We start from the raw sequence: 24,712 nt of genomic DNA, 5'->3' as shown, positions 1-24,712 counted from the left end.
CTCTTAACACTTCTTTTTGAGCTTTTCTCTGTCAGTACAGGATTTTTTTAAAGGACATGGCCTTTTACAATCAGAGCTTTAATTTATATCACCCAAAACTCTTTTTTTTTTTTCACAGCAAGAGTAAGCAGAGCAGTGGTTCAAAGCTGGCTGTGCCCTGGCCAGTGTCGCTCAGTTGGTTGGAGCATTGTCCCGTATACCAAAAGGTTGTGGGCTCAGTTCCCAGTCAGGCATATATGTAGGTTGCTGGTTCATATGGGAGACAACCGATAGATGTTTTTGTCTTTCTCCCCCTTCCCCCCTCTCTAAAATCAATAGGAAATATCCTCGGGTGAGGGTTTAAAAAAAAAGCTGGCTGTAACTCAGAGTCCTCAGGAGAGCTCTTTCAAAATGTAAATGCTAGGCCCTATCTACATCTACTGAGTCCAACAGTATTCAGGAGTGAGCTTGGACTTTTCTATCATTAAGAAGCTCTTTAGTGAGTCGGTAATAAGTCAAGTTTGAGGGCTTCTCATCTAGAGGGTGATTGTGAAAAAAATGAAGGAGCCCTTGACCATAATTTTATCTTTGTCTGTAACCAACTATGTGATTTTTGATATCTCCTCTGTACCTCTGCTTTCCAAACCACAAGTTGGAAAAGTTCCAGTCCTTGTTCTTGCTTCAGGACAATTTGAGAACGAACATTTCTGCCATAAACTTTTAACTTCTTAGAATTGGTAAGGGTCCTGAGATGTATTTTAAAGGGAAGTTGAACAAGCAAATGGTCTGCATTGAGGAGGGGAGCTCCAGAGCAAAAAACTAGCCCCTACTGACATTCAGGAAAAAAGTTTAAGAGTCACAACGGTCTTTAGGTGGCATAGAGGAATCTGAAGTAGGACATGCCTCTGAGTGTTCCAAGAATAGGCATCTTAGAATGCCTGAGCACTGTTAAGGATGATGCTTGCAAGAACAGCTATTCCCTCACGCTCCCATTTTTCTTTAAGTTTTTAGTTTTCCACACCCATAGTCGGTGTCATCTTTTTATTTTTTTGGTCTCATTTCTCAGCAAACTCCTGCAACCCTGATACTTTTTTTTATTAGAGGTCTCTAAAAATGATTCATTTTGCACTAGACATTGCCCCACTTCAGCCATGGTCTTTCCCTTAACAGAATTCACATTCTGGAGAGGTGGCATTATGTGAATTCAGAACCTTCAGTTAAGGGTGGGGGTGCAGGTAAGGGAAGCTGAAAAATAGTGCTGGGCAAGAAGAGGCTGTGCAGAAGGGCTCCATGGTATGGAAACAGCCTGTTTAGCCTTAGGCTGAATCCCTAATTCTGGAGGCTGTTTGAAGCTATATCTTCCCAGCTTCATTTCCCAACTCTGCCTGGTCACTGAATTACATTCTTTTTCCTGAGAATGCTTCATTTTCTGCATGTTTGAATTCCTGTCAATGCTCTTCTCTGAATGGCCCCACACACCTCTGCGAAGTCTTTTCTAAGAACTACTCCCTACCCCTAAACCCCTTGGAGCATACTCAGTTGCTCCTCTCTTCCCACTCCTGAGTAGTCGGTCCTGTCTGGCCCTCAGTAACATTTTCTACATCTGAGTCAGCACCTTGTGTCTCTTCCCCTATATCTTCCCTTGGAGTTGTCCTTTTCCCAAAATCTTGAGCTGAGTGGGTTGAGCTTTTTTGTCTTTTTCCTAGGAGCTCAAGACAAGTGGCAGCAGCGAGAAGATGTTGCAGTGGCTGGCCACAAAGTCACCCAAACAGGAAAATCCCAAAACATTCCAAAAGACAGAGTCAGACATGCCCCAATGGTCCAGCCAGTTCCTGCAGAAGAGCCCATTCCCCACCAAGAGAGGCAGTGCTAGACTCCTGGAGCAATGGCTGAAGAAGGAGAAAGAGGAGGAGCCAGTGGCCAAGAGGCCTCACAGCCAGTAATGCAGGGCTTTGAGAGACCAAGGTCATGGTGTGCTGCACTGAATACTATTGCTGATAACAGATTCTTGCATTGTGTGTATATGGATTTGCTTTGGGAGGAGGTATCACAGTGTTACTTAACAGTTGTGGGTTTATGGGGGAGTGGCTATTCCAGCTGTGACCAGGAACCCACAGTGGGGCTATAGATAGCCTGGGAAGGGGAGGATCCACCTCCATCAACTCATAGGGGTTCATTATGCCTGCAGCCTTCTCTTAGTAGGACTGGTGGAGCCTTCCCTCAAAGCTTGACCCTGCTGGCAGTTCTCAGCATCAACCTGACCTGGTGCTGCTAGTAAATTGGCAATTTTCTACTCAGCCTTTGGACTCTTTCAGTCTTTTGGAATTAAGTTCTTAACATGTATTTTTTTCTGAATAAATTATATTTGATATACTGTCTACATTTCAGAAAATGCTATTGGTGGGGTTAGTTCTAGATCTTACTATTTCAGCCTTTCTGTGGACAAAACTGCTTTTTTTGAAAATAAAAGACTAGGTGAAAGAAGATTCTTTGTTGAGTCTCTTCTCTCTCAATCTTGAAAGTTGTCTGAATCCTTTAGCTTAAAACCAGCCTGACTGCATGCCTGTCAAATACAAGGGACTGGAGGGAGAGAGAATAGGGTAGAGGCCAAAACCCTGTCCTTACAAAGGGAGCATAGAGTCTAGGTGAGGAGAAATCCCATAGTCCCAGCCCTTGAAGCCCTACGCAGATCCCCAGCCTCTGGGTAGAGCGCAGGGCACAGAGGACAACTTGGGCTTGCAGTGGAGGTGGGAGCTGACCATCTGCTTGTCCCAGCCTGGTCAGAGACCCTATGATTTGCTGCTACTCCTTGACACTGAACCACTTTATAGTTAGATATGTATTTGGGGTAGTTATCTATTGTCCCTCTACCACACAGACCATTCATTCTATGAAAGCACAGATGCTTTTTCACAGTTTTGTTTTCCCAGTGTTAACAGGTGTGAAAATATTTATTAAACGAATGTGAGCACTTATTACATGCCCCACTTGGTGCTAGGCAAGGAGCCACAGGCATTAACCAGATGTCACACCTGGCAATTAAGCACGTGTGTGAGTGCGACCCAGCCATGGGGCTGTGGTATGTCAGGAATGGACCTTCCCAGGGGTCCCAGGCGAAGGAACCAATGAAATTTTCAGAAGCACCAGGGCTGATCCACTTTTTAACTTTTTGGAGCATTCAGGCCCTGCAGAATGCTGTCCTGTGCAGCTGTGTGGAAGCAGACCCTGAATCTACTGGAGGGTAGGCTGAGCCACTGCCACCCCACCCCGCCCAGGGGTCGAAGTTTTCACCAATCAGGGAAGCTCCAGTGCCTCTTGGCAGGGGTGAGGGGAGGGTGGTCTCTCACTCAAACCCTTGTGGTGACCTCCACCCACCTTGCCTTGTCTCTAAATTTATCTTTAGATCACCATTCCTGTTGAGGAGGCAAGATTAGCCTGGTGGTGGTTAGTACTCAAGAACTCTTCGCTGAAGGTCAGGGGTGCTTTGCTTTCACTGTGGCCTCCAGTTTTGTTTGAGCTGATTTGCATGGAGTTTTGGTGGTTTTACTGAGAGACTTTAAAAATACAAATAATTTACCAGAAGGTTGGCTGTTAGGACTTTTGTCATATTTGCTTCAGGTTTAGTAAACGACAAAAATGAGATTCCCTTTATTTTTCATTACTATCGTCCCACTGTCAGGATTGTGAAACAGTTTGGCAGGGTCTTTTCATTTTAATATGAAAGAATAGAAGGTCCCCAGGAGTATGTTCTTTTTCATTTAGGTTTTTAAACTTTCATCTAAATGTAATGTTAAAAGCACATTCTTATATCTGAGAACATTTTGTGATTTCAGGTTTACATAATGGTATCCTGAACATTTCATTCTGCAATTTTCTATCTGGATCATCAGCTTTACTAGGTATCGCTAATTACTCTCCAAATTTTCACTTATTTCATGAACACGCGAATTCCCATTTTCCCACCTTTTGCCGATAATTAATCTTGCTTACTAGAGCAATGATGGCATATAATCCTGACCTTTGTTTTTAAAGAACAAATCTCAGGAACAAACAGGGAAGCCTTTATCTGCCTGTCTGTGTATAGCCAAGTCAGGCTGGACCATTGGGACAGCCCCAGGATATGGCTGTCTGGCTCCTGGGCAGGGCTCCCAGATGGCAGTCCATCTTTACTCCCCACTCTATGGGTACAGTGACCAGGCTTGATTCTAGGCCTAATTTAGACTGCAGGCCACATTGAGCTCACACATGATTTTGTTTGGCCCATATAGTATTTATTCTTATTTGTGGAAAAATACAGATAACATAAACTTTACCATCTCAATCATTTTTAAATGTACAGTTCAATAGTGTTAACTATATTCACATTATTGTGCAACCAACCTCCAAAACTTTTTCATGTTGCAAAACTGAAAGTTTACCCATTAAACACCAACTCTCTATTTGCCCCTATCTCAAGTGCTGGCAACCACCATTTGACTTTATACCTCTATGAAATTTGGTTAGATATTTCATATAAGTGGATCATACAGTATTTGTCTTTTTGTGTCTGGCTTATTTCAATTAGTATATTGTTCCCAGGATTCATCCATATTGTAGCTTATGTCAGATTTTCTTTCTCTTTTTAAAATCCTCACCCTAGGATATGTTCTTATTGATTTTTTGAGAGAGAAACATCAACGTGAGAGAGAAACATCATTTGCCTTCCGTATGCACCCTGACCAGGAAGTGAACCTGCAACCTAGATATATGCCCTGACCCACAACCTTTTGGTGTATGGGACAATACTCCAATCAACTGAGCCACCTGGCCAGCGTAAAATCTCCTTCCTTTATAAAGCTGAATAATATTCCATTGTAAAGATAGACCACATTTTGTTTATACATTCATCCATCGATGGACGCTTGGGGTGCTTCTACCTTTTGGCTATTGTGAATAATGCTATGAACATGGGTGTACAGGTAACTCTTTGAGACCCTGCTTTCAATTCTTTTTGGTGTGTAACTAGAAGAGGAATTGCTGCCTCATGACTGGTAGAACTGCCTCTGGCCACATCATCCAAGGTCTGATACTTAGGACAGAGATATCAATACCTTGTGCTGAGTGCTGAGACCTCCCAGCAGGTCTCATGCTCAGCACTAAGCCCTACCACGGTAGAAGGACAGTTTCAGCTAGGTTGGTCCACGGCTGTCAATTGGATGAATTGCTGAGGCTGCACAGCCTGGAAAGGGGTCTTTCTAGTGCTGGTAGCACTGTCCTCCAGCCAAGAAGTTGGATCTAGGGACCCAGAAGGTAGGTCTGAGATCCTTAGGAGGTTCACTGGGAGGCAGGGTAGCAGCAGTAGAAAGCACTACACCCAGGGGTATGTGAGGGTTAGAGGCAGGAAAACCTGGAGACCCTGGCCAGATGCAGTGTTCAGGCCCTCCCTGGTTAGATGAGGAAAAGAAATCTTTCTTGGCTGTACTTAATAGATGAAAAAACTGAAGCTTGGGGAGTACTGTCTTGCCCCAGACCAAAAGACCATAATGAAGCTGGGCCCAGAACACTGACCTCAGCCTCCAGGACCTGGTCCCATTAGACCTGCCTCCTGATAAGTGGATGCTGAGAGGTGCACCAGCCTGAGCTGTTGCTATATACCTTGTCCTTTGCTTCCTCACTGCACTGGAATCACCTCCCCCAGGAAGCCCTCCTCCTGGGCCTTGCAGTATAATGTGCCTTCAGTGTTCATCTGGAATTGAGGCTCTGTGAAGCTGAGTCCAAGAGACACAGTAGGTAAATGGTGTATCCTGGGCTCCCCAGCTCCATATAAGGAAGTGAGTGTGGTGTCAAGGCAGAAAATAACCCCCCCAGTCTGAGCACCCACACCAGTAAGAATTTTTGAACTCCTTCCCACTGGGACAGTCATGAGTCTAAGATGATGCCTGTGCAGCCTTCCTCTGAGTGCCTGGTACACACTGAGTGTTCATGTGGGGCTGATTATGGCCATCCATCTTTCAACGTAGGGTGCACGTAAGAGATGTGGGATCCACCCACAGACGTGCAGCTTAGCTGAAGGTCTTAAGTGAGCAAGCTGCAGAGAGGAAGGGAAGGGCCTGTGGGTACAGGGTGGGACACTGAAGAGTAGTTTTGGGGGAAGAGCAATTTGAAGAGATAAGGTCCAGGGTGTGAGCATAGGAGGGTAAAGTGAGTCAAAGGAGTGAGACAGATTGTAAGTGACAGAAACTCAATTCAAATTAGCTTATTTAAAAAGCAATGTATCAGTTCACATGGCACAGGTCTAACTAGCCTCAGGCATGGCTGGATCCAGAGGCTCCATTCATATTCTCAGGCTTCTGTCTCTCTGTTTTTCAGTTCCCATGTTCTGTCTTGGCTCCTTTTTCAGGTGGGCTCTCCCTATATGTTGACTAAGATGGCCACTGGCAACTCTGGCCCCATGCCCCTCCCCTTAGTGGTCCTGGGGGAAAAAACACTCTCAGTAGTTCCCTGAAAAGTCCCAGGACTGATTCTCAGTGAACCCACTAGGATCAAGAACCCATTTCTGACCCAGTCATTGTGGCAAAGTGAACAACTGACTCAACCCTTATTCCCTACATTTTTGGGTCATGTACCATCCCCAGGACTGAAGGGGTCAGACCCCTAGAACAATATGTCCTGAGAATAGGGTAGGTTGGGTCCTCAGAGAAAAAATTAGTGTTCTTTATTTTCAGAGAAGTGAAAGACCTGCCCTGAGGGCTGGTCTACTGGGTGATCCAGTGCTCCTGGAGGAGGCAGCCCTTAGGGTGGAGTAGACAGCAAGCCAGGGACCCAAGCTATCAAGGGAGCAGAGAAGTGAAGACAGGACAGAGCAGTGTCACATCATCAAAGAGGGAGGTCACTGGGAGAGCAAGGAGGTGTGACCAGCCAAGGGAGAATTTTGGTAGGAAATATGGAAAGGTAGTGATGAATAAGGATGACTTGAAGGACATTTGGGGTGCTCTAGTGTTCATGGGATGTCTTCAAAGGAAACAGCAGGGTGGGGGGCTTTGGTTAAGTAAGGCTCCAAAAAGGGGATGGAGCTCAGTGTGAATTGCTAGGCAGGAAGGAGCAGTATGCAATGCAAGTGTCAGGTCCCTGCAGTAGACTTTTCCAACACTCTGAACCCGAGCCACCTGAGAGTTGGTCACAAAGCAAAGTTCCAGGCCCCACATCCAGATTCCAGCTTGGACAATTGGAGGGAGCCCAGGAGGCATCTAGGCTGGGTTTCTGGTTTATGGAAGGGGAGTATAATATGAGGGATCACATTTAACTTATCAGGAACAGCATGCCCTAGAATCCTGAGTAGGCTGAGGACTCTAGCTTCTGTGCTATTCACTGGCTCTGCAGCCATTATGTATGGAACAGGTCATAAACTAGCACAGTAGCCTAGCAGGGCAAGAAGCACATTGCCCCCCCCCCCTCCCCAATCAAAACAGCAAAGTAGAGGATGCTGTTACTGATCAGCAAATGGCTAGGATATGGGCTGGCAGGGTGGGTGAAGCTGTCAGCCCTGGCCCACTACTGTCTCAGTCTGCGACTGTTTCCTGGATGCCCAGTTCCTCAGAACCAAAACAGCCACAGCCAAGTCTAGCATCACATCTTCCCTGCCCTAATGACACTGCTTCCTGCAGTCATCAGTCACATCTCCACACTCAGGTGAGGATCCTATCTTGCACTTTGAACTTATACCTGGGGAACGATGATGTGCTCAGCAGTTATGTCAGTGATAGGAAGTTAGTTTTGCCCACTGCTGTGTCCTTCGGGCCCAACACAGGACAAAGCAGGTGAAACACCAGCACCTGGCTCTGCAGTTCCCTAAGGCAGGAAGCAGTGGGCAGGAACCCCCAAAGGAATATAGAGAGACTTGAAGACAAGAGAGGAGTGGCCACTTGCCCTCGTGGGGTCTGCAGGGTGGTAGGTGGTTGAGAGGTCTGCCCTGTGACCCCACCTTGTATACCAGGGAAAAGTAGTGACTGACACGCCAGGGTCAGGGGTACAAGCAGGCCAGAGGCCCTTCTCCAGTGGTGCTCCCTCCCTTCCCCCAATCCATTGCCCCTCCCCTCTACGTGTAGTCTACATAGGGAGTCAAAAAATCCGCTCCATCTCTTCACCTAACCCCACCTCAGACCTCCCCAACTTTGTACATGTACTACCCACTATTCCAGAACATTCTACAAGTTTTAGGGTTGTCTAAAACCTGTTTTTACAGGGTTGTTTTTTCATAGGAACATGTCAGAACAGGCCTCAGCCTGCTGCCCAACCCTAAGTACAACTATTCTGTATGCTAGACACCAGAGTGTCTCAGGGCTGAGGGTGATTTTCTCCAATTTACCCACACTCCGGATGTATCCCTGTCCTATCAACACTAAGTCACTCAGAATTCAGAACATCCATAAAAATCCCAGCCCAGTGTACCCTTCTAAGAGCCGAGGAGTCCTTACCAGTAAACCTGAACACCACCCTTCCCTCCCGACCGAGGTCACTGTCAGGAACCGAACCAGCCTATCTCCAGCACCTTTACACCTGTGCTTACAGGACAACAGTCCCAAGTATCTTTCTAGGATGAACCACCAGACCCCTAACCTGCAGACTCCTGGGACCCACCATCCCACCCAAGTTTCGTGCCCCCCGCTAGTCCACTCATAAGAAAAATGAGAGTTCAAAAGTTTAAACAATTTATTGTGCCCCCAAATGTGGACGGGATGAAGGGAAAAGCCAGGCAGTACCGAGCGACTGTTTGTCACGCACCCAAAGGCCGGCAGAGTGGAAGGCCTAACAGGGAGAGGTGTGGTGGCTCCGGCCATTCGCGCCTAGGGACGGGTAACCATAACGACAGACATTGCCAAGGCCGTTTCAAAATCCAAAGCAAACGTTAAAAAAAGAAAGAAAGAAAAAGAAAACACACTACCACAGCGGGCGGGGGACGGGAGAGCCGAAGTGGCTCCGGGCCCCTTGCTGCATTGAGAGAAGGTGCAGCAGCCCAGCCCCAGAGTAACCGCGTAAAACTACATACATTTGGGGTACAAAAACCGAACACCCGCCCGACCAGCAAATCGGCGCGCTCACTTGCGGCCTTTTGGCACTTTAGGGACGCTGGGCTTTGCGGCCTTCTTCACCTTGCCTCCGGCCGCAGCCTTCTTAGCCTTGCCGCCTTTGTGCTTCTTGGAGGCGGCGCCCTTCTTGTGCGATGGCTTCTCAGGCTTCTGATCCGAGCGCCGGGGACCCGCCGGGCCCAGGACCGCCTTCTTGGTCTTGTGCACGGCTGCGGTTGGGGTCGTGGCAGCCGCCGAGGCTCCGCGCCGCTCGCCACCGCCTTCAAACTTCTTGCGATTTAGCTTAAAGGAGCCGTTGGCGCCGGTGCCCTTCACCTGCAGGAGTGTGTCGTTCTGCACCAAGGCCTTGATGGAATACTTCAGGTAGGTGCGCCCATTCTGTTGGTCGAACCACGCCACCTTCTTGGCCTCCGTGTAGATCTTGGCCAGCGAGGAGCCGTTGCGCTCGCCCAGCCTGCGAATGGTCTCCACCACCAGCTGGCTGTACTTGCCCGGCTGGTTTTTCTTCTTGTTCTTCCTCTTCTTGGATGAAGACAGCGCCGCCGGGCCGCTAACCTTGGCCGCCTTCTTGGCCGTCCCCTCGGCGGTCGTCAGCGGCAGGGCCTCCTCAAGCTCCACAGACATAGTGGCGAGCGGGTTGGTGGCGGGCCGGACGCAGAAGCCCGGGGGCCGCGCCGGGAAGAGAAAAGCGAGAGGCCGAGGGGATGCCGGGGGGCTTGGGGCGCGCGGCGGCTCCAGGCGGGAGCGGCCGCGGCCGGGCCTGGAGCCAGGCGGCAGGGCTGAGGCGGGGGCCGGGCCGAGGTGGGGGCCGGGCTGGCGGGCGTCCCGAGCCAGGCCTGGGCCGGAGCGAAAGGAAGAACCCAAGCAAAGGACCGGGCCAGAGCGGAAAACCCGCCTGAAGGAGTTGCCGCTGTTGCTAGCACTGCACGCACCGGAGCCCTCTTGCCGTGTGCGCCGCTCTCGGAAGGAAGAAGGCGCCCCACTTCCCTTTTATGGCTCTGTGGCGGACCACGTTGAGAACAACAACAGCCTGGTCCGGAGCCAGCTCCAAGTTGTGCTTTTTGGAACCCCTTCCCTGGCCACTGGCTTCCGGGACCGCGCCTCCACGGTCTCGCTGCGCTTGCCGCTGTGCTCCCTGGGCAGAATCCAAGCCCCATGGGGCAGCGGAGAGGCGGTCTGTGCTTGGGAATGGGCCGGCATTGGAGAACGGAGGGGGTGCACCCTAAGCTGAAGAGAGCGAGACGAGGGTGGGACCACTTTGGAGAAGAATAGCACAGGTCCCGGGGGAGGCCACACGACTGTGAGCTTCCCTGCCGGCAGCCAAGAATGCGCCACGGGCACCCAAGCCCTGACCGCGTCCAGGGACGCCCGGGCTGTCCGCAAGGCCAGCTTTAATTTGTTTGAACTAACACAGGGCACGCCCTCACGTGGTCGGCTGGAGCACTATGATGTGAGCTAGGACTTCGAAACCGCGGCCTGGAAGTGCAGTGTCCCCCTGGGAACATTTTCTTGTCGACCCCCAATCCCCACTGCTGATGCTCCAAGTACCTCATTTTGTGGGTAGCTTCCACCCTCCTCCTGCCCCAAGCCAAATGGCAGGTCCTGGGTGGAGCGCAGTGTGGGTGTGTAAGGCCGCGGGTGAGTTGCTTTTAGTTTCCGGACACACTGCTCCCCTTTTTCTGGGAAGGGAAATTCAGAGTGGGTCCTGGAGAGAGCCCTCGAAGATGTCCTCTAAGGCTGGTGGGCGTGAGCTTAGCTGCACCCAGTATTGAGGATGCGAAGGAGGCGCGTGGGTCAGTCTTGAAGCCAAAGAAGCTTCCGCTTTGAGGAAGCCGAGACCGCGGGGAAACACTTGGGTGAAGAGCTGACACTTTTGGAGTAAGTGGTTTAAGGCCCGGGACCATGGGAGCCAGGGCAGAGGCACAAACAGGAAAGAGTTCCCTAAGACCCAAGCAGAGAGGAGGGGTGTGTGGATAGGAGGCTAGAGAATTAGGGTTCCAGGGTACAAAGAGCTGCAGGCTGTGAGTTCCCCAAAGGGGCCTTCTACCCCAGCAGGTTCCTCTGAGTGGGCGTGGTGGTCCCCTCTTGTCGACTCTCACCCCTTTCATAGCGCTTGCACAGACCCCATTGGCCCTCGAAAGAGCTAGTGCATAAGCCCCAGGAGAGGCCGGGAAAGGTGAAACTGGGTGGCGTTTTTTGAAGTGTGGTGGTGGTTCAGGAGCATGGATCCGTGAAAGGACTTCTGCCGCCCGGGGCAGTGAGTACACGCCATAGGAAAGGAAAGATAATTATAGTTCAGGTTCCTGCCAAGAAAACCAATCCCCTCTGGTAGCAATGAGGAAGCCCCGAATGGAACTATCTGCCGGGTTTCTGAAATTGCTATAGAGCTGAGCCCTGGAGGTGGCACTCGAGAATGGGAATCGTCGTCGGCAGCCGTCCGTCTCGAGAGACGATGGTGTAGCTTCTTAAGAGTCTATCTGCACCGCCGAGAATGGCTGTGCAGTCCGACTCGGGAGTGACACGGTATCTGTCTCCTCCCGTGTTGAATCGACATCTTGCGATGTTGCTGGAGTGTCCTCTCCAGTGAAGCTGAAGCTACAGAGCCTGGGCAGGGTGATATGGAGGGTCTGCTGTTGCCTATGCAGCAGACCCCCCCTCTCTTCGCAGCTGAAGGGTCCAAGGGAAAGACGGAGTCAATACAGCTTGGGTTCAGGTGCGCCGCAGGAGTTGCCGGTGTTGACTACAACGTCAAACCGCCTTAGGGACTCCGGCTCCGGATTTTCTGTCGGGGTTTACTCCCTTAGCCTTTCCCCTGAAGAGGTATGCCGCAAGGCAGCGGAGGTTTTTTGGAGTCAGAGTTTTCCTTCTCTGATGTGCCCTGACTGGAAGATTGAACCAGCGACACTTAGCTCGCAGGCCGACGCTCAATCCACTGAGCCAAACCAGCCAGGGCTCCGAGAATGGGAATGGTTATGCAGATACTGCACTGCTTGAGCAAAGACCTTGAGTTATGAAATACAAGGCGTGTGCTGGCTGGGGTTTGGGGTCCAGGATTCATGGAGGATGAGTGAGAACAGGCAAGATGCAGATATCAAGACCCATAGACAAGTGTCTACCCAGGAGCAGGAGCCTTTCAAGAACGAGCAGAGGGGACACTGGGGCAATAATCCTCTCCAGGTGGGCCAGAGTGCCTAGAGATGGGACGGGAACAGGGACACCCAAAAGAGAGGTGGCCTGAGGAAACCAGGTAGAGAAGAGGTGGCCAGATAACTGGATGAAAGGGGCTTTAGCTTGGCTCTCTGAAAGGTCAGTGGGAGAGCAGAGGGTAATACCCCTGATGGAATCCCAGTGTGGGCAGCAAGGGCACCTCCCAGACTGACATTTGTGCCACTGTCACCAGAGAGAAGGTCGCTGAAAATGTGAATCGAACTGGTGGCAGCAGCATGCCAGGTGAGGTAAAGGGAAGATGTGGGAATGGCAGAAAAGAGAAACTGATCCACTGGAGTCAGAGGAAGAATGGCCAAAGAGGAAGAAAGAAACCAGGTGTCGCTGGTGTCACAGAGGCATAGGAGGAGGGGGTTTGAAGAATGGCGGGCTGATTCGTCGCAGTGCAGCCCGCTCAGAAAGTGCATTTATCACCTGAGTGGACAGGTTCGGCAGAGCTGAAGATACTGTTATTTAACTCAATGTTTTAAAAAACAACCCTAAATTACCTCCAGGATTTAAAAAAAAAAACTCAGATAAAAATGCAGTTCAGACTTCCCTTAAAAAAATCTGATTTGACTTGGATGGGGAGAGAAGGGGTGGGACCTCCTCCAGGAACGAGACTCCCAGAACCTGGTCAGTGAGGAGGTACAGCCATTGTGGGGCAGAGGGAAGGTTCTGGAGCTCTGGCCATGACTGGAGAAGATATCAGTGGAGGTAGGCACAGCAGCCCAGGTCATGGGTAAGGATACAAGACACTGTTCAGAGTCCATGCCAGCCCTGATATACCCCTTGGTCTGCCAGTAGAGGGGGTGCTTTTGCCAAGACGGGGCTTGCTGCCTCGGTATGAGGGCTCAGGAAGACGATAATTCCAGGCTTTGGGAGCTGGCAGGGATCAAGTGGTTTCATCTCACTGGCCTCATTATACAGAAGAAGAAACTGAGGCCTTGAGGAAGGAGTAGTTAAGTGGCCAATCTGGAGGAAGCTCAGAGAAGGTACTCTTTCCCTAGGTGAGCTTATCCAGTCCTGGGACTCCACACATCATCCATAAAATGATGACACTCCCTTTCTGTCTCCGAACCTGATTTCTTTCTCTCTCCTGACCATAGACTCTGGCATCCAGCTGCCTGCTGCCATTTCCACATCTCTTCTGTGTAGTGACGAAAACTACTGATTTTTTCTTGCAAACCTGCTCCTCCCCAAACTTTCACAAACTGTACTAGCTAGAAAGCATATCCCCTCTGATTTCTTTTTTTTCCTCTACCCTCACTCAGCCAGCCCTTCATCAGGTGACCCCGAGTTGGGCCCCACATTCAACCACTTCTCTTCAAGCCACTGTGCTCTCTACCCTTCCACTCTGGCTTCTCTAGTCCTCTCCACACATCAGCAGAGGGAGTGGCTAACAGAAGTCTGATCCTGTGTGTCCTGCCTCAGCTAAAAAGCCTCCAATGAATTTTCATCAAACTTAGGATATATATGCACTCAGCCACACTGGTCTTTTTGTTCCTTACAACTACCCAGGGGGCCTTTGCACTTGCTGTGTGGCTGGCTCCTTTCATTCAGATCTCAATCCATAAATACCTCTTCAGAGCAGCTTTCCCAGCAGCTGTGCTTAAATACCTCCCTAGAATTCCTGTCATCACCCTATTTTCTTCATAGCACTTACCACCTGACCCTATTTTGCCTATTTACTTGAGTACTGGGAGCTCTCTAAGAGCAAGACAGAGTTCCTTGCTAGGCCTCAACCCTGGGCACATCTTGCCTGGCTGCTCATGCAGCACCTGTGCTCCTTTCTGGGCCTGAGGACAACACAGGTTTGCTCGAGAAGCAGCAACAGGAAGGTGGACTGGGAGTCGAGCCTTGCTTGGATTGGACCCTGGCTGTCCCACAGACTCCATTGTGACCCACTACTCCCACCCACACTGCCCAGCCTGGGTTCCTCAGTTTGTGAGGGGTTGGATGTGTGGAGTTTGACCCTTCCAGCTTTGACTGTCTGATTCTGGACTTCTGAACATAGATAGATGTGCTTGAAAGAAGTGAGAACCCACAAGAATACAGCCTGGCTGGAGGATGCCCAGGTGTCAGGCAGGGCACAGTGGGAAGTCGAGAACTGGGACTGCACAGCTGTGGTCTCTGAGTCTTTGTGGGCCTCAGTGTTATCATTTCTGAGAAGGGTATATACACAGGAGCTCATAGAGGCACCTCCACCTGCAAAGGTTTCTGAAAGCCTGGGCAAGAGCCAGGAGATGGGGGTGGGGGACACTGAGGGGTGCTGCAGAAATCACCAGCCCAAGGGACAGGGTTCAGAGGCCCTGCTGCTTTCGGTCCCCTGGCCAGGGAAGGGCCAACTGCTTGGGCCACACTGCTGAGGTTAACAATCTGTCATCCCAAACTGTTTTAAACAGATTGGTTCCAGCCTGTGCTTGGGCTGGGAGGGCAGCAGGGCCTCATTTGGGATTTAAAATGGAAACAGGAATTTAGTGCTTTTTAGCATTTAAGGGGAGACAAAGGGAAATAACCAGACTATGGGAAGGTTGCCTTTAAGATGCAAATGTGTATTTTGAAGCCCTGAATGGGGGACTTGGTTAGGACCCTTGGCCCCATGCCCTGAGGCAGGGTGATGAGCTGAGGGGGGAGCCTGAGGGCCTGAAGAAACCTGGCAGATGAGCCACAGATAAAAGGATCAGATTAAGTTGCTGAGGTTCAGAGGATGCAAAATGCAGAGATTGGGAGGTCCAGCTTCGAGGGAGCCTCATGGCTCCTTCCCAAGTGGGAGTGAAGGTTAAAAGAGATACTGGGCCCCAGTTCTCCAGGGGGACTGAGAAAGGTGCCTGGGATAATGTACTCCCATCCACCTTCCCTTTTCGCACCTGCTAGTGTCCAACCACCCATAACCTAGGATCTAGGGCACCACCAGGAAAGCCGGAGCCCCGCATAAGGTTTTAATATATAGTAGGCATTTTTAAAAGAACGTACTTAGTACTCATTATGGAAGAAACCAGGCCTTGCAGAACTTCACACAGCATCAATACTATTTTTCTTGGAACCACACTAAGGGAGTGCCCTGGCTGGTTTAGCTCAGTGGATTGAGCGTCGGCCTGCGAGCTAAGTGTCGCTGGTTCGATCTTCCAGTCAGGGTACATCAGAGAAGGAAAACTCTGACTCCAAAAAACCTCCGCTACCTTGCGGCATACCTCTTCAGGGGAAAGGCTAAGGGAGTAAACCCCGACAGAAAATCCGGAGCCGGAGTCCCTAAGGCGGTTTGATGTTGTAGTCAACACCGGCAACTCCTGCGGTGCACCTGAACCCAAGCTGTATCGACTCCGTCTTTCCCTTGGACCCTTCAGCTGCGAAGATAGGGTGGGTCTGCTGCATGGGCAACAGCAGACCCTCCATATTACCCTGCCCAGGCTCTGTAGCTTCAGCGTCATCTCAAGATGTCGATTCAACACGGGAGGAGACAGATACCGTGTCACTCCCGAGTCGGACTGCACAGCCATTCTCAGCGGTGCAGATAGACTCTTAAGAAGCTACACCATCGTCTCTCGAGACGGACGGCTGCCGACGACGACGACACTAAGGGAGAGGGGTTTGTGCCTCAGCCCCCAGCTGCCACAGGCCACATACACACATCTACATTATTCAGTCTCAAGGGAGGGCTTCATTCCAGGATGCTGAGTTAAGAGCCCCCAACCCAGAGACAGGACCTGAGGTCCTGAAAGAGTTGTGGACAATTGGAGGTTCGAGCCTGTCAGACTTAGCGAGAACTGTAAGTGGGCTGGCCACTGTGGTGGCACAGGAGGAAAAGGGGGTGGGGGCCCCAACCCAGCCTGGGCCCGGTCCTTGCTGTAAATCACACTGCCTTTCCCTGGGCATTTTTCCTTTTCATTTCTTTAAAAGGTCGTTAGTTTTTTCTTAAAGTTATTCATGGTATAAAACTCAAGTGGTATAGAAGGATGTGACGTGAAAACCAAGTCCCCAGCCTTACTCCCGTTGCCTGGATAGGACTGCAGCTTGTGCTGGGTGTGCAGCCAGACACGCACGCATCTGTGAACAGCACCCTTGTGTTTCTTGCAAAGGGATACAAATGTGCACTTCCGCATCCTGCTTTTGTTTACTCAACTCTGGGCATATCCATCACTTCATCTGGGTGTAACTTGTTCTCTTGAGTAGCTGCAGAGTCCCACAGCTGGTTGTGTCTGAGTTTATTTAACCAGTATGGGCATACAGTGCTAGTATAATGGTGCAAGTACTGTCCTTTCTTTACTGGCCAGAAATGTCTACAGGATTTATCCTTAGCAATAGGGTTTCTCCGTTAATGAGGAATGTTAATTCTTGATGCCCTGTGCCTAGGCTACCCACAGAGCATACACCCTCCTTTCCTCCTACCTGCCTGTGTATCCATCTGAGGCCTGTTTCTACATATCATGCCATCTTGCTGTGAGCACTGAGACCTCAGGATTCGTTTTTCATCCCTTTAATGATTTGTGACTCTACCCAGCTTGGTTTGCCTGTGCTCTCCCCTAGACCCCATTTCAGGTGCTGCCATCACTGCCAAACTCTCAGTGACCTGGCCACCTCCTCCTTTGCCTCATGGTCTTCCTGCTTGTGCCCTACTCCCATTGCCATCTCTTCTGGGCCACTTCATAGTTTCAGTCACCAACCTTTCTTAGGGGGTTTGAAAGCATGTGACTTCATGCCCCCTTTGCAGTTTTTTTGCCGACTTTTCTAACCTCATTTCCCATTCTTCATTCTTCTAGAAGTCAGCCTCTGTCTTCTTTCCTCTGTGCCTCCCCCAGAAGTCTTCCCAGCCCTCAGCATCCTGGAGCACAGAACTAGGGGTTTTGCCCGGCTTACCAGCCTTTGGGCGGCACACAGCCTGGTGCTGGAGCTTAAAAACTTGGACCAGGAGTGAAGGGATAAACTAGAAAATGGCTTCTCCAGGCCCTGCCCTTGAATAATTTGCCAGGCATGAGTCAGGGTAAAAGAGTTCCTGACCTGGGTCATCCTTGGGTGGAACAGTGGACAGGGAAGCTCAGAGGAGTTCAATCATTTAGTAAACATTGAGGAGTAAAGGCCTTGGGAAGAGAGGGAAGCCACACTCTTGCAGCCCAAGAGAGGCTGGCTCCCAGCCCCTACTATGTCTGCCTTCAGGGGATTTCCTTTACTTTAAGGGCTAGGGTCTTCTGGCTACAATCCTGAATGTTCTCCGACCTGAATGCCAGTTTAAAGGCTCAGAAAGAGCACTGGCTTGGCTTCCACTGTAGGGCAAGTATTGTCTTCCAGCCTCAGACCTGTGGTATTAGAGCTTGAAATCTCTTCTCCTTAAGGCCCAAGAAGCTAGGACAGGATCAAGAGACATTCTGATAGGGGGCTCCAGGCAACCAACACAAAACATGACAGCGAAATGATCTTCCAGCATCATCCTGTGCAGTCAACCCTGGGCAGCCTGCTCTGACCACTGCTGCAATAGGATCGCTCTTGGTTGAGATGCAGGGAAGAGAATTTTGGCTTTATCTCTTTCTTCAAAGAGCTTCAGTTTTTGGAGACTGTCTTGCTGGGGAAGAACTGAAAGTCATAAAGGGTGTGGGAACAGCCTAAAGCCCCATGCTCAGTGGACAGAGCTGGTGGGGGGGGGGGGGGGACCATGCAGCATGGTCTACTTGCCAGGAATTGCACATTCCCACGTTGGGGTGTTTATACCTCCACTGTCCAGATGAGGAAACTGAGGCTTAAGAGAGACTGGGTAATATTCCCAATGTTATACAGCCAGGAAAAGATGGCAAAGCATATGATGTTTACCTCATTTTAAAGTCACCCCTCTGCTACACCCCCAGTCACTTTCTAGTATTTTGTTTTATACCACTTAGCACTTTCTGAAGTTAACCTGTTTCATGCCTGTCTCCCCCAATAAAGGAGCGACCCTAACTGCTGCTCAAGGCCCAGCACATAGCAGGTCCTCAATAAATATCTGTTGAATAAATGAGACGGGATTCAAATCCAGCTCTGGCTCGGTATTCTTATGCCTCTCACAACTCTAACCCTACACAGGTCACTTTCTGAAGTTAACCTGTTTCATGCCTGTCTCCCCCAATAAAGGAGCGACCCTAACTGCTGCTCAGGGCCCAGCACATAGCAGGTCCTCAATAAATATCTGTTGAATAAATGAGACGGGATTCAAATCCAGCTCTGGCTCGGTATTCTTATGCCTCTCACAACTCTAACCCTACACAGGTCCTAACTCAAAAGTGTCTGTGTGCTGGGCCCCTAGGCTGCTTGCCAGAGCAGACAGTGGCTCCACAGGGGTCTGACACCGTTGAAAAGCTTAGTGGAAAGCCTACTGATCTTTGCAAGGCTCACAATGTTATTTCATACAGTTGTTCCTTGTCCAGTCTTGGGGATCCTGAAATTCTCTACTGGTCAAGAACGAGTAAACAGCCGACTTGAGAATTTCCTACTGAGATGAGAGGTCCTCAACCTCAAACCAGACTGTTCCCTAACTGCCATTATCTAAGAGGGGCTGGAAGAATTGGGACATCATGTCTACATCAGGTAGGGAGTAGCAAGGGGACTTGCCAGTTCAGGTGGCTGCCAGCACACCTGGCCTGTACTACCATCCTCTTCTATCTGGTCCCCCTACTTCCTCTGCCTTCCTTCCTTCCAGTTCACTCCACTTCTTTCTCCACTTAGATGCAGCCAGAGTAGTCTTTTAAAAAGTGAACCAGAGCCCTGGCCAAGTAGCTCAGTTGGTTAGAGCATCAAACCAATATGCCAAGGTTGTGGGTTTGATCCCGAGTCAGGGCACACACAAAGATGAACTAATGAATGCATAAGTAAGTGGAACAACAAACTGATATTTCCTTCTCTCTCTCTCTCAAAACCAATCAATAAAAATACTTAAAAAAAAAAAAAAAAGTGAACCAGACCTGTTGCCTCCTTACTCGAAACTGTCACTTTATTTCCCTCTCATCAGGTAATAATTCTTTAATGAGGTGGCCCTTGAGAAACTTTGGAACTATTGAGAGGTTCAATGGTTAAGGATCCTCAGACACATCTTGTTGTCCTGTCTGCCCCCAACCTCACCCCCGCATTTCACACAAAGAAGCTGAGGTCCAGAGACGAAGCAACCATTTGGATTATATCCCAAGTCTAATTCCCAGTCTCGTGCTCTTGCCCTACCTGACTCTCTTGTCTGTCCACTTAGCTGAGCACTGGGGAGGGAAAAGCAAGGCCAAACAGCAGCCATAGGCTGGGAACAGGCATTCAGCTCTTGGCCTTCCTTGTTTGGATGCAGAAGACAACCATCAGAAGGCTGTCCAGGCAAGGCCCTAGTTCCACACTTCACTGGGAACAGACCAGGGAGCTGTTTAGACTTAAGAACAGTGAGGAGGAACTAAGCATTCTCCTGACATCTACATTTTAGACCTGCCCATTTTGTGCAATCTGCACCCAGAAGTAAAAGCCTCCAAGTTGGCCTCTTTGTGCCAGATCTTCAAAGAGGCCAAGGTTTTCTCAAAAACCTCATTGGATCCTGCCTGTCCCCTGCTCACTCAGGTGGCTTCCCATCACACAGAATACAATCTAAATATCATCCACAACTCTGAAGACTTGTCAAGGTTTGGGCCTTGCCAACCTTACTTGCATTCCTATCCCACTCCTCTTTGCTGCCTGCCTTTCTGTCCATGCTTGCTGAGCCCAAACTCACTGTGGTACCTTTGTGCTGTTCCCTCTGTAGACCCGCAGGTCCTATCCTTTGTTGCCAATCAAATTAATATCACCTCACCTCCTTAAAGAAGCCATCCCTAAACACCCCATCTGAAGTAGGATTGCCTCTCATGTTTCACCATCACTTTTCCATGTTTTTCTTCATAGCACTTAAAACTACTTGGAAGTTTTTCCATTTTTCCTAGTCTCTCTGTCCCACCCAAAGGTCAGCTTCTCTACTTTATGTATCACCAAATCCTCTGTACCTGGCACACAGAAGATGTTCAATAAACATGTCTGAATAAACGAAACATGAAGGGCCCTAATGGAGTACAGAGATTTGTCATGATCTTTTTTGCCCAATGTGTTGAACTGGGTATCTGGTGAGCCAGGAAGTGAGGATCAAAACAGCATCTTCCCCTGCCTTTCCTACCTGGTATCTTAGGATTGCAGGTGAGCAGCTCACCCTAGTTGAGGACTGAGCATTTGGATGGAGAGGACTTGGTCTACCTTCCCATCCCCGCTTTATGCTCCCCTGCAGAGGGACAGGTGCTCTGCGCTGCGTGAGTGCCTGCTGTGCAATGCTGGTTTGAAGGGTGGCTTGGAATGAACGTTGACAGAACATGCACACTAGGTGTGGCATGAGGAACACCTTTGGGTCCAGAGAACTGAACTGGTTCTCGAGAAGGATGAAATCTTCAATCCTACGGTTAAAAATGACCCGTGATAATGTTCAGTGAGTTAAGAACCAAGGTCAGTCTTTTTGGAGGCCTCTGGGGATATAATGAAAAAGATACATAGTATACATATGAAAGATGTTTAGTGTTGATTCCTAAATATTCTGGACCTCTAAAAGGATAGTTAATCTGTTTCAAGGGGGACTGGTAGCATGTTCCCAGTTATCGCCACTTTTAGCTAAGACCAGAGCCTCTTCAGGATGGGAGGGCTATTCCCCCTATTAGCCCCTGCAGTTTCAATGGTGTACCCCCACATTGCTTAATTCAGTGCTCCTGGGCAAGCAGAAGGCGCAGTCCCTTCCTGGCCTTTTTGCGGCTGCCCTTGCCCAGAGGGGGGGCAGGGCCGGCCTTTCTGTTGGTTGCTTCTCTCCCCTTCACTGGCTAGAGCCTTTTCATCCCCCTTGCCGCACCCACACCACCAACCTCCCAACGGTCAGACCCTGACAAGACAGGCCCCAGGGCTGGCACAGGCTGCGCAGCGGCAGCGCCTTGCCGCCTCTCAGATCACTGGGCTTGGCCAGGGTTCCGCGCAGCAGTTAGGCGTTGGGTGCGCGACCCTCCACCAGCATCTCAGAAGCGGCCTCCCCCACCCAGTCTCGTCTCCATGGAAACCAGCAGGCATCTTGGCACCTGCTTCCCAACTGCAGTGCCGGAGGAGGCGTCCACCGGAGTTGCAAGCCTTGCCGTGAGCCTCAACTGACTCCTTAGATGTTTCTGGGGTCGGTGGGCTGGCGCCTTCAAGATTTGCCAGATCCTAAAAACCACCAGACACGCTTGTTAGCATGCACACTCCCAGGGTACCTTCTCTAAGGAGTGTCAATCGGCTCAGGGAGGGGCGTGGGAATTACCTTGTTTTAAACAAGGTCAAAATTGGGTAGGGTTGGAAAGCCTAGAGAGTGGGATCCTGGGGTAATTTTACTAGTGTCTAGGACCTCCATTAGAGCTTCTCTCCAGGAAGATTCTCTGCCTGAGGCGTTACTAATGTTTCCCTGGAGTGGGGCCTGAAGCTTTGGGAACTGCCTCCCCACCCCCTTAAATTCTAGCCAGGCCATCACAGTTCTGCAAAGTTCTCTTTGATCTCCACCTGGGAGTCTGAAATTACATTCTAGCACCTGCTAGGCCACATCTAAGCCTGCCAAGGAGACCAATTGCTGGTCACCTCACAAGACCCCTGCACAGATTTTCAGATATCCAGAATTCCAAGAGAAGCCAATAAGTTAAAAATATACCTGAAGGCATAATTCCGTGGTGATCTGGCAAAGTGAAAGCTGATGCATACCTGACTTGCCTGCCTCAGAGCCAACAGCTGGCTTCCAGAGTGACCTTTTAACTAGTACCCGACTATTCCTGATGCTGCTTTAAAGGCCTGTGCGGTACGTACCATCAGCTCCTTTGGTTATTATACTGGACGCTGGCGACTGGTGTTTCTCAGACCTGTCTGATCATACCACCACAAGAGACATAGTCACAGGTAGAGCTCCCACACTCCACAAACCTTTCTTGACCATGCTGCCTGTACCTGTCTGGAATGCTTTTCAAATTTTGTCCCAGGAAACAAACAAAAAAGATGAAAGAATTTATTTTTATATGTCCCAGAGTCTACAAACTTGTGAACTGGTGAGCTAAAGGGTAGAGTGGACCCATGAGGGGCAACTAAGGCCAGCCCCAGCTTGTGCCAAACAGAAGGTAGGCCCAGGGCTAGAAGCTATTCTGAAGAGAAGTGGACAGTGTTTGTAAATATGTAATCTTTTTTTTTTTTTTTAAGCACTGGAGCATTCAAAGTTCAGATTAAATTAAAAATTCCAAGTAAAATACATCTGCAGCTCTGGGTTGGCCCACAGGCTGCCTGCCTATTAACAACCCTGGATGTCAGTGCAGATTCAACCCTGTCTGCCCATGACCTTATTGAAAATTAAACAATCCATGTGCTGACCCTCAGACACCGTTCTCTGTATGTGGTTGGTGCCACAAAGATCCCTCCATGTTACTGGGGCTGCCTGCTCCACAAGTCTATGCACACTCTGCTTTACTCAGCTTCTTGACATGGTTCTCCTTCATGAATGCCAGGAAACCTACTGCTCACCGAGCAGTAGCAGCTGGCCAAATATTCTTTACCAAACTGATTCTGGAATCCAACCTGGAAGGAGATGGCCATGAGAAGAGGGAGCCGGCCTGAGGTCCCTCAGTGTCTGGGCCTCTCACCACCACAGGGCATTCTGCACTGCGAGACCACCAGGGTGCTCTTTTCTCCCTTTAACTTTCCACCCCAGATGTGGAAGCTAACTTTCTCCAAGGCCCCGCCTAGCACTACTGAACCTAGAGATCAGAGGAGAAAGCAGCAAAACAGAAACCTGGCAGTGCAGCTCTGCAACTTCCACAGGTCTGGTTCACTCTCAGCTCTGATTCTCCAGCTCGGTGCCAAAAAGCTAGAACTAGTTCTTGGGGTACTTTTTGCCCGGTTTATGTGCTAACTAAAGAACCTGCCTTTTTTTTTTTTATCACCCAGTACGCCACACAGGTGCACCAGTAGTCAGCTCAGGGGCTGCGTTGTTCCAGGGAGCTCTTGCCTACTCCAGATACAGACTTGGCTTCCCAAAGGGATGCAATAGCTGTAATTTCCTCCAGCAACCATATTCATTTGCACACAAATAAGGGGCATGTGAAGAGCAGTTCTGCAGGCTTCCCATCTTGATTTAAAAAGAAAGGATTTCTCATTTCCTACAAAGAAACACAAAACTAGAATAGAAAGAAACCTCTTATCTCTTGCCAACCTGTTATCTCACAAGGCAATGGACGCTGGAATAGTGACTCCAGCTCCTTTTAATAGTTTTTGCAAGGAGCCGTACATGATCTTAGGGAAAAGGCTTTCAGTCTTTCAACAGTGGGTATGATGTTTCCTGTGGGGGTTCTACATGGCTTTTAATATGTTAAGGAAGTTTGCTTCTACAGCAATATGTTTCCGTGTTTTTATCATGAAAGAATGTTGAATTTTTTATATGATTGACATATAACAAGTTTTTTTTCCTTTGTTTTTTAAAAACACAGGAGCCAGGCAGGTAAGTTTTAAATGAGGTGGGTCCTCAATTACTGATCACTACAGGGAATTCAGGAATGAGTAATTGTTGCATTTGCTTCCAATTTTGTAAGAGAGGTTAGAAAACTGAATTTTTTTAAAAATTATTTTTAGAGGGAGAAGGGAGAGAGAGAGAGAGAGAGAGAGAGAGAGAGCAAGAGAGAGAGAGGTTGATTCGTTGCTGCTCATACACACCCTGACCAGGGACTGAACCAGCAACCAAGGCATGTGCCCTGACTGGAATCGAACCGGTGACCCTTTGCCTTGCAGGACAATGCCCAAACAACCGAGCCACACTGGTCAGGGCAGAAAACTGGATTTTGTGTGGTATCTTCCAAATTTAAATATTGATTGGATGTGTGTAGGGTAAGTGGGTCAAAAATCTGTGCAGGATTACAACAGTGGTGGTGGAGGGAGGGTTAGAGGACATTTGAGATCTTTAATTTTTTTTTAAAACCTAAAATTTTCATCTCTTACAACATAACAATGGCCCTCAGACATAAATGTAGCTCAAAATACTTAGGGAAATATTTTTACATCTGTTAAACTCTGGCCACACATTAGAATCACCTGGGGAAGTTTTAAAAGGATACCTGGGCCTCCCAGGCTTTCAGTTGATTCTAATACACAGCCAAGGCTTGAGAGAAATGAACCTTCTCTCAGCCAACTTTCAGCAATCAAGTTGTTTTCTCCTCTTTACAGAAGGAAGTTTGTACCTTAACAACTTTTTGAAGAACTAAAATGAGCCAGGAAAGGGGAAACCCAGCAAGAAGGTAGTGTTAAGAAAGAGAAGTTAAAGTTAATGACAGACATGAGAGCTACTATGCAGATAGGGTATGTTAAGGGCTCTATGTGTCTCTCCCCAAATTCCTGCATTGAAACCCTAAGCCCCGGTACCTCAGAATTCAGACTTTATTTGGAGATAGGTTGTTTAAAGGTGTAATTAAGTT

The 24,712-nt window shown here is 49.3% G+C and overlaps 2 protein-coding genes across 2 annotated transcripts in view; one reads left to right on the top strand and one right to left on the bottom strand.

The window, feature by feature from the left end:
• Positions 1-2,463, top strand: part of HMCES (5-hydroxymethylcytosine binding, ES cell specific) — a 46,955-nt gene extending 44,492 nt beyond the window's left edge. The window contains exon 7 of the mRNA XM_090285946.1: positions 1,686-2,463. Coding sequence (XP_090142072.1) covers positions 1,686-1,922 — 237 coding nt within the window. The 3' untranslated portion in view covers positions 1,923-2,463. The remainder of the gene's footprint in view (positions 1-1,685) is intronic.
• Positions 2,464-8,649: 6,186 nt separating this feature from the next.
• Positions 8,650-10,152, bottom strand: H1-10 (H1.10 linker histone). Its single transcript, XM_090285942.1, has one exon. It carries the CDS (start codon positions 9,666-9,668, stop codon positions 9,054-9,056), a length of 615 nt encoding a protein of 204 aa, XP_090142068.1. The 5' UTR covers positions 9,669-10,152; the 3' UTR covers positions 8,650-9,053.
• Between the last annotated feature and the right edge of the window lie 14,560 nt (positions 10,153-24,712).

The sequence above is a fragment of the Furipterus horrens genome, unplaced genomic scaffold (assembly GCF_987537825.1).
Source record: "Furipterus horrens unplaced genomic scaffold, mFurHor1.1.pri manual_scaffold_8, whole genome shotgun sequence".
NCBI lineage: Eukaryota > Metazoa > Chordata > Mammalia > Chiroptera > Furipteridae > Furipterus > Furipterus horrens.
Note: the sequence above shows the minus strand (reverse complement) of the source record. Positions and strands in the feature narration are given on the sequence as shown.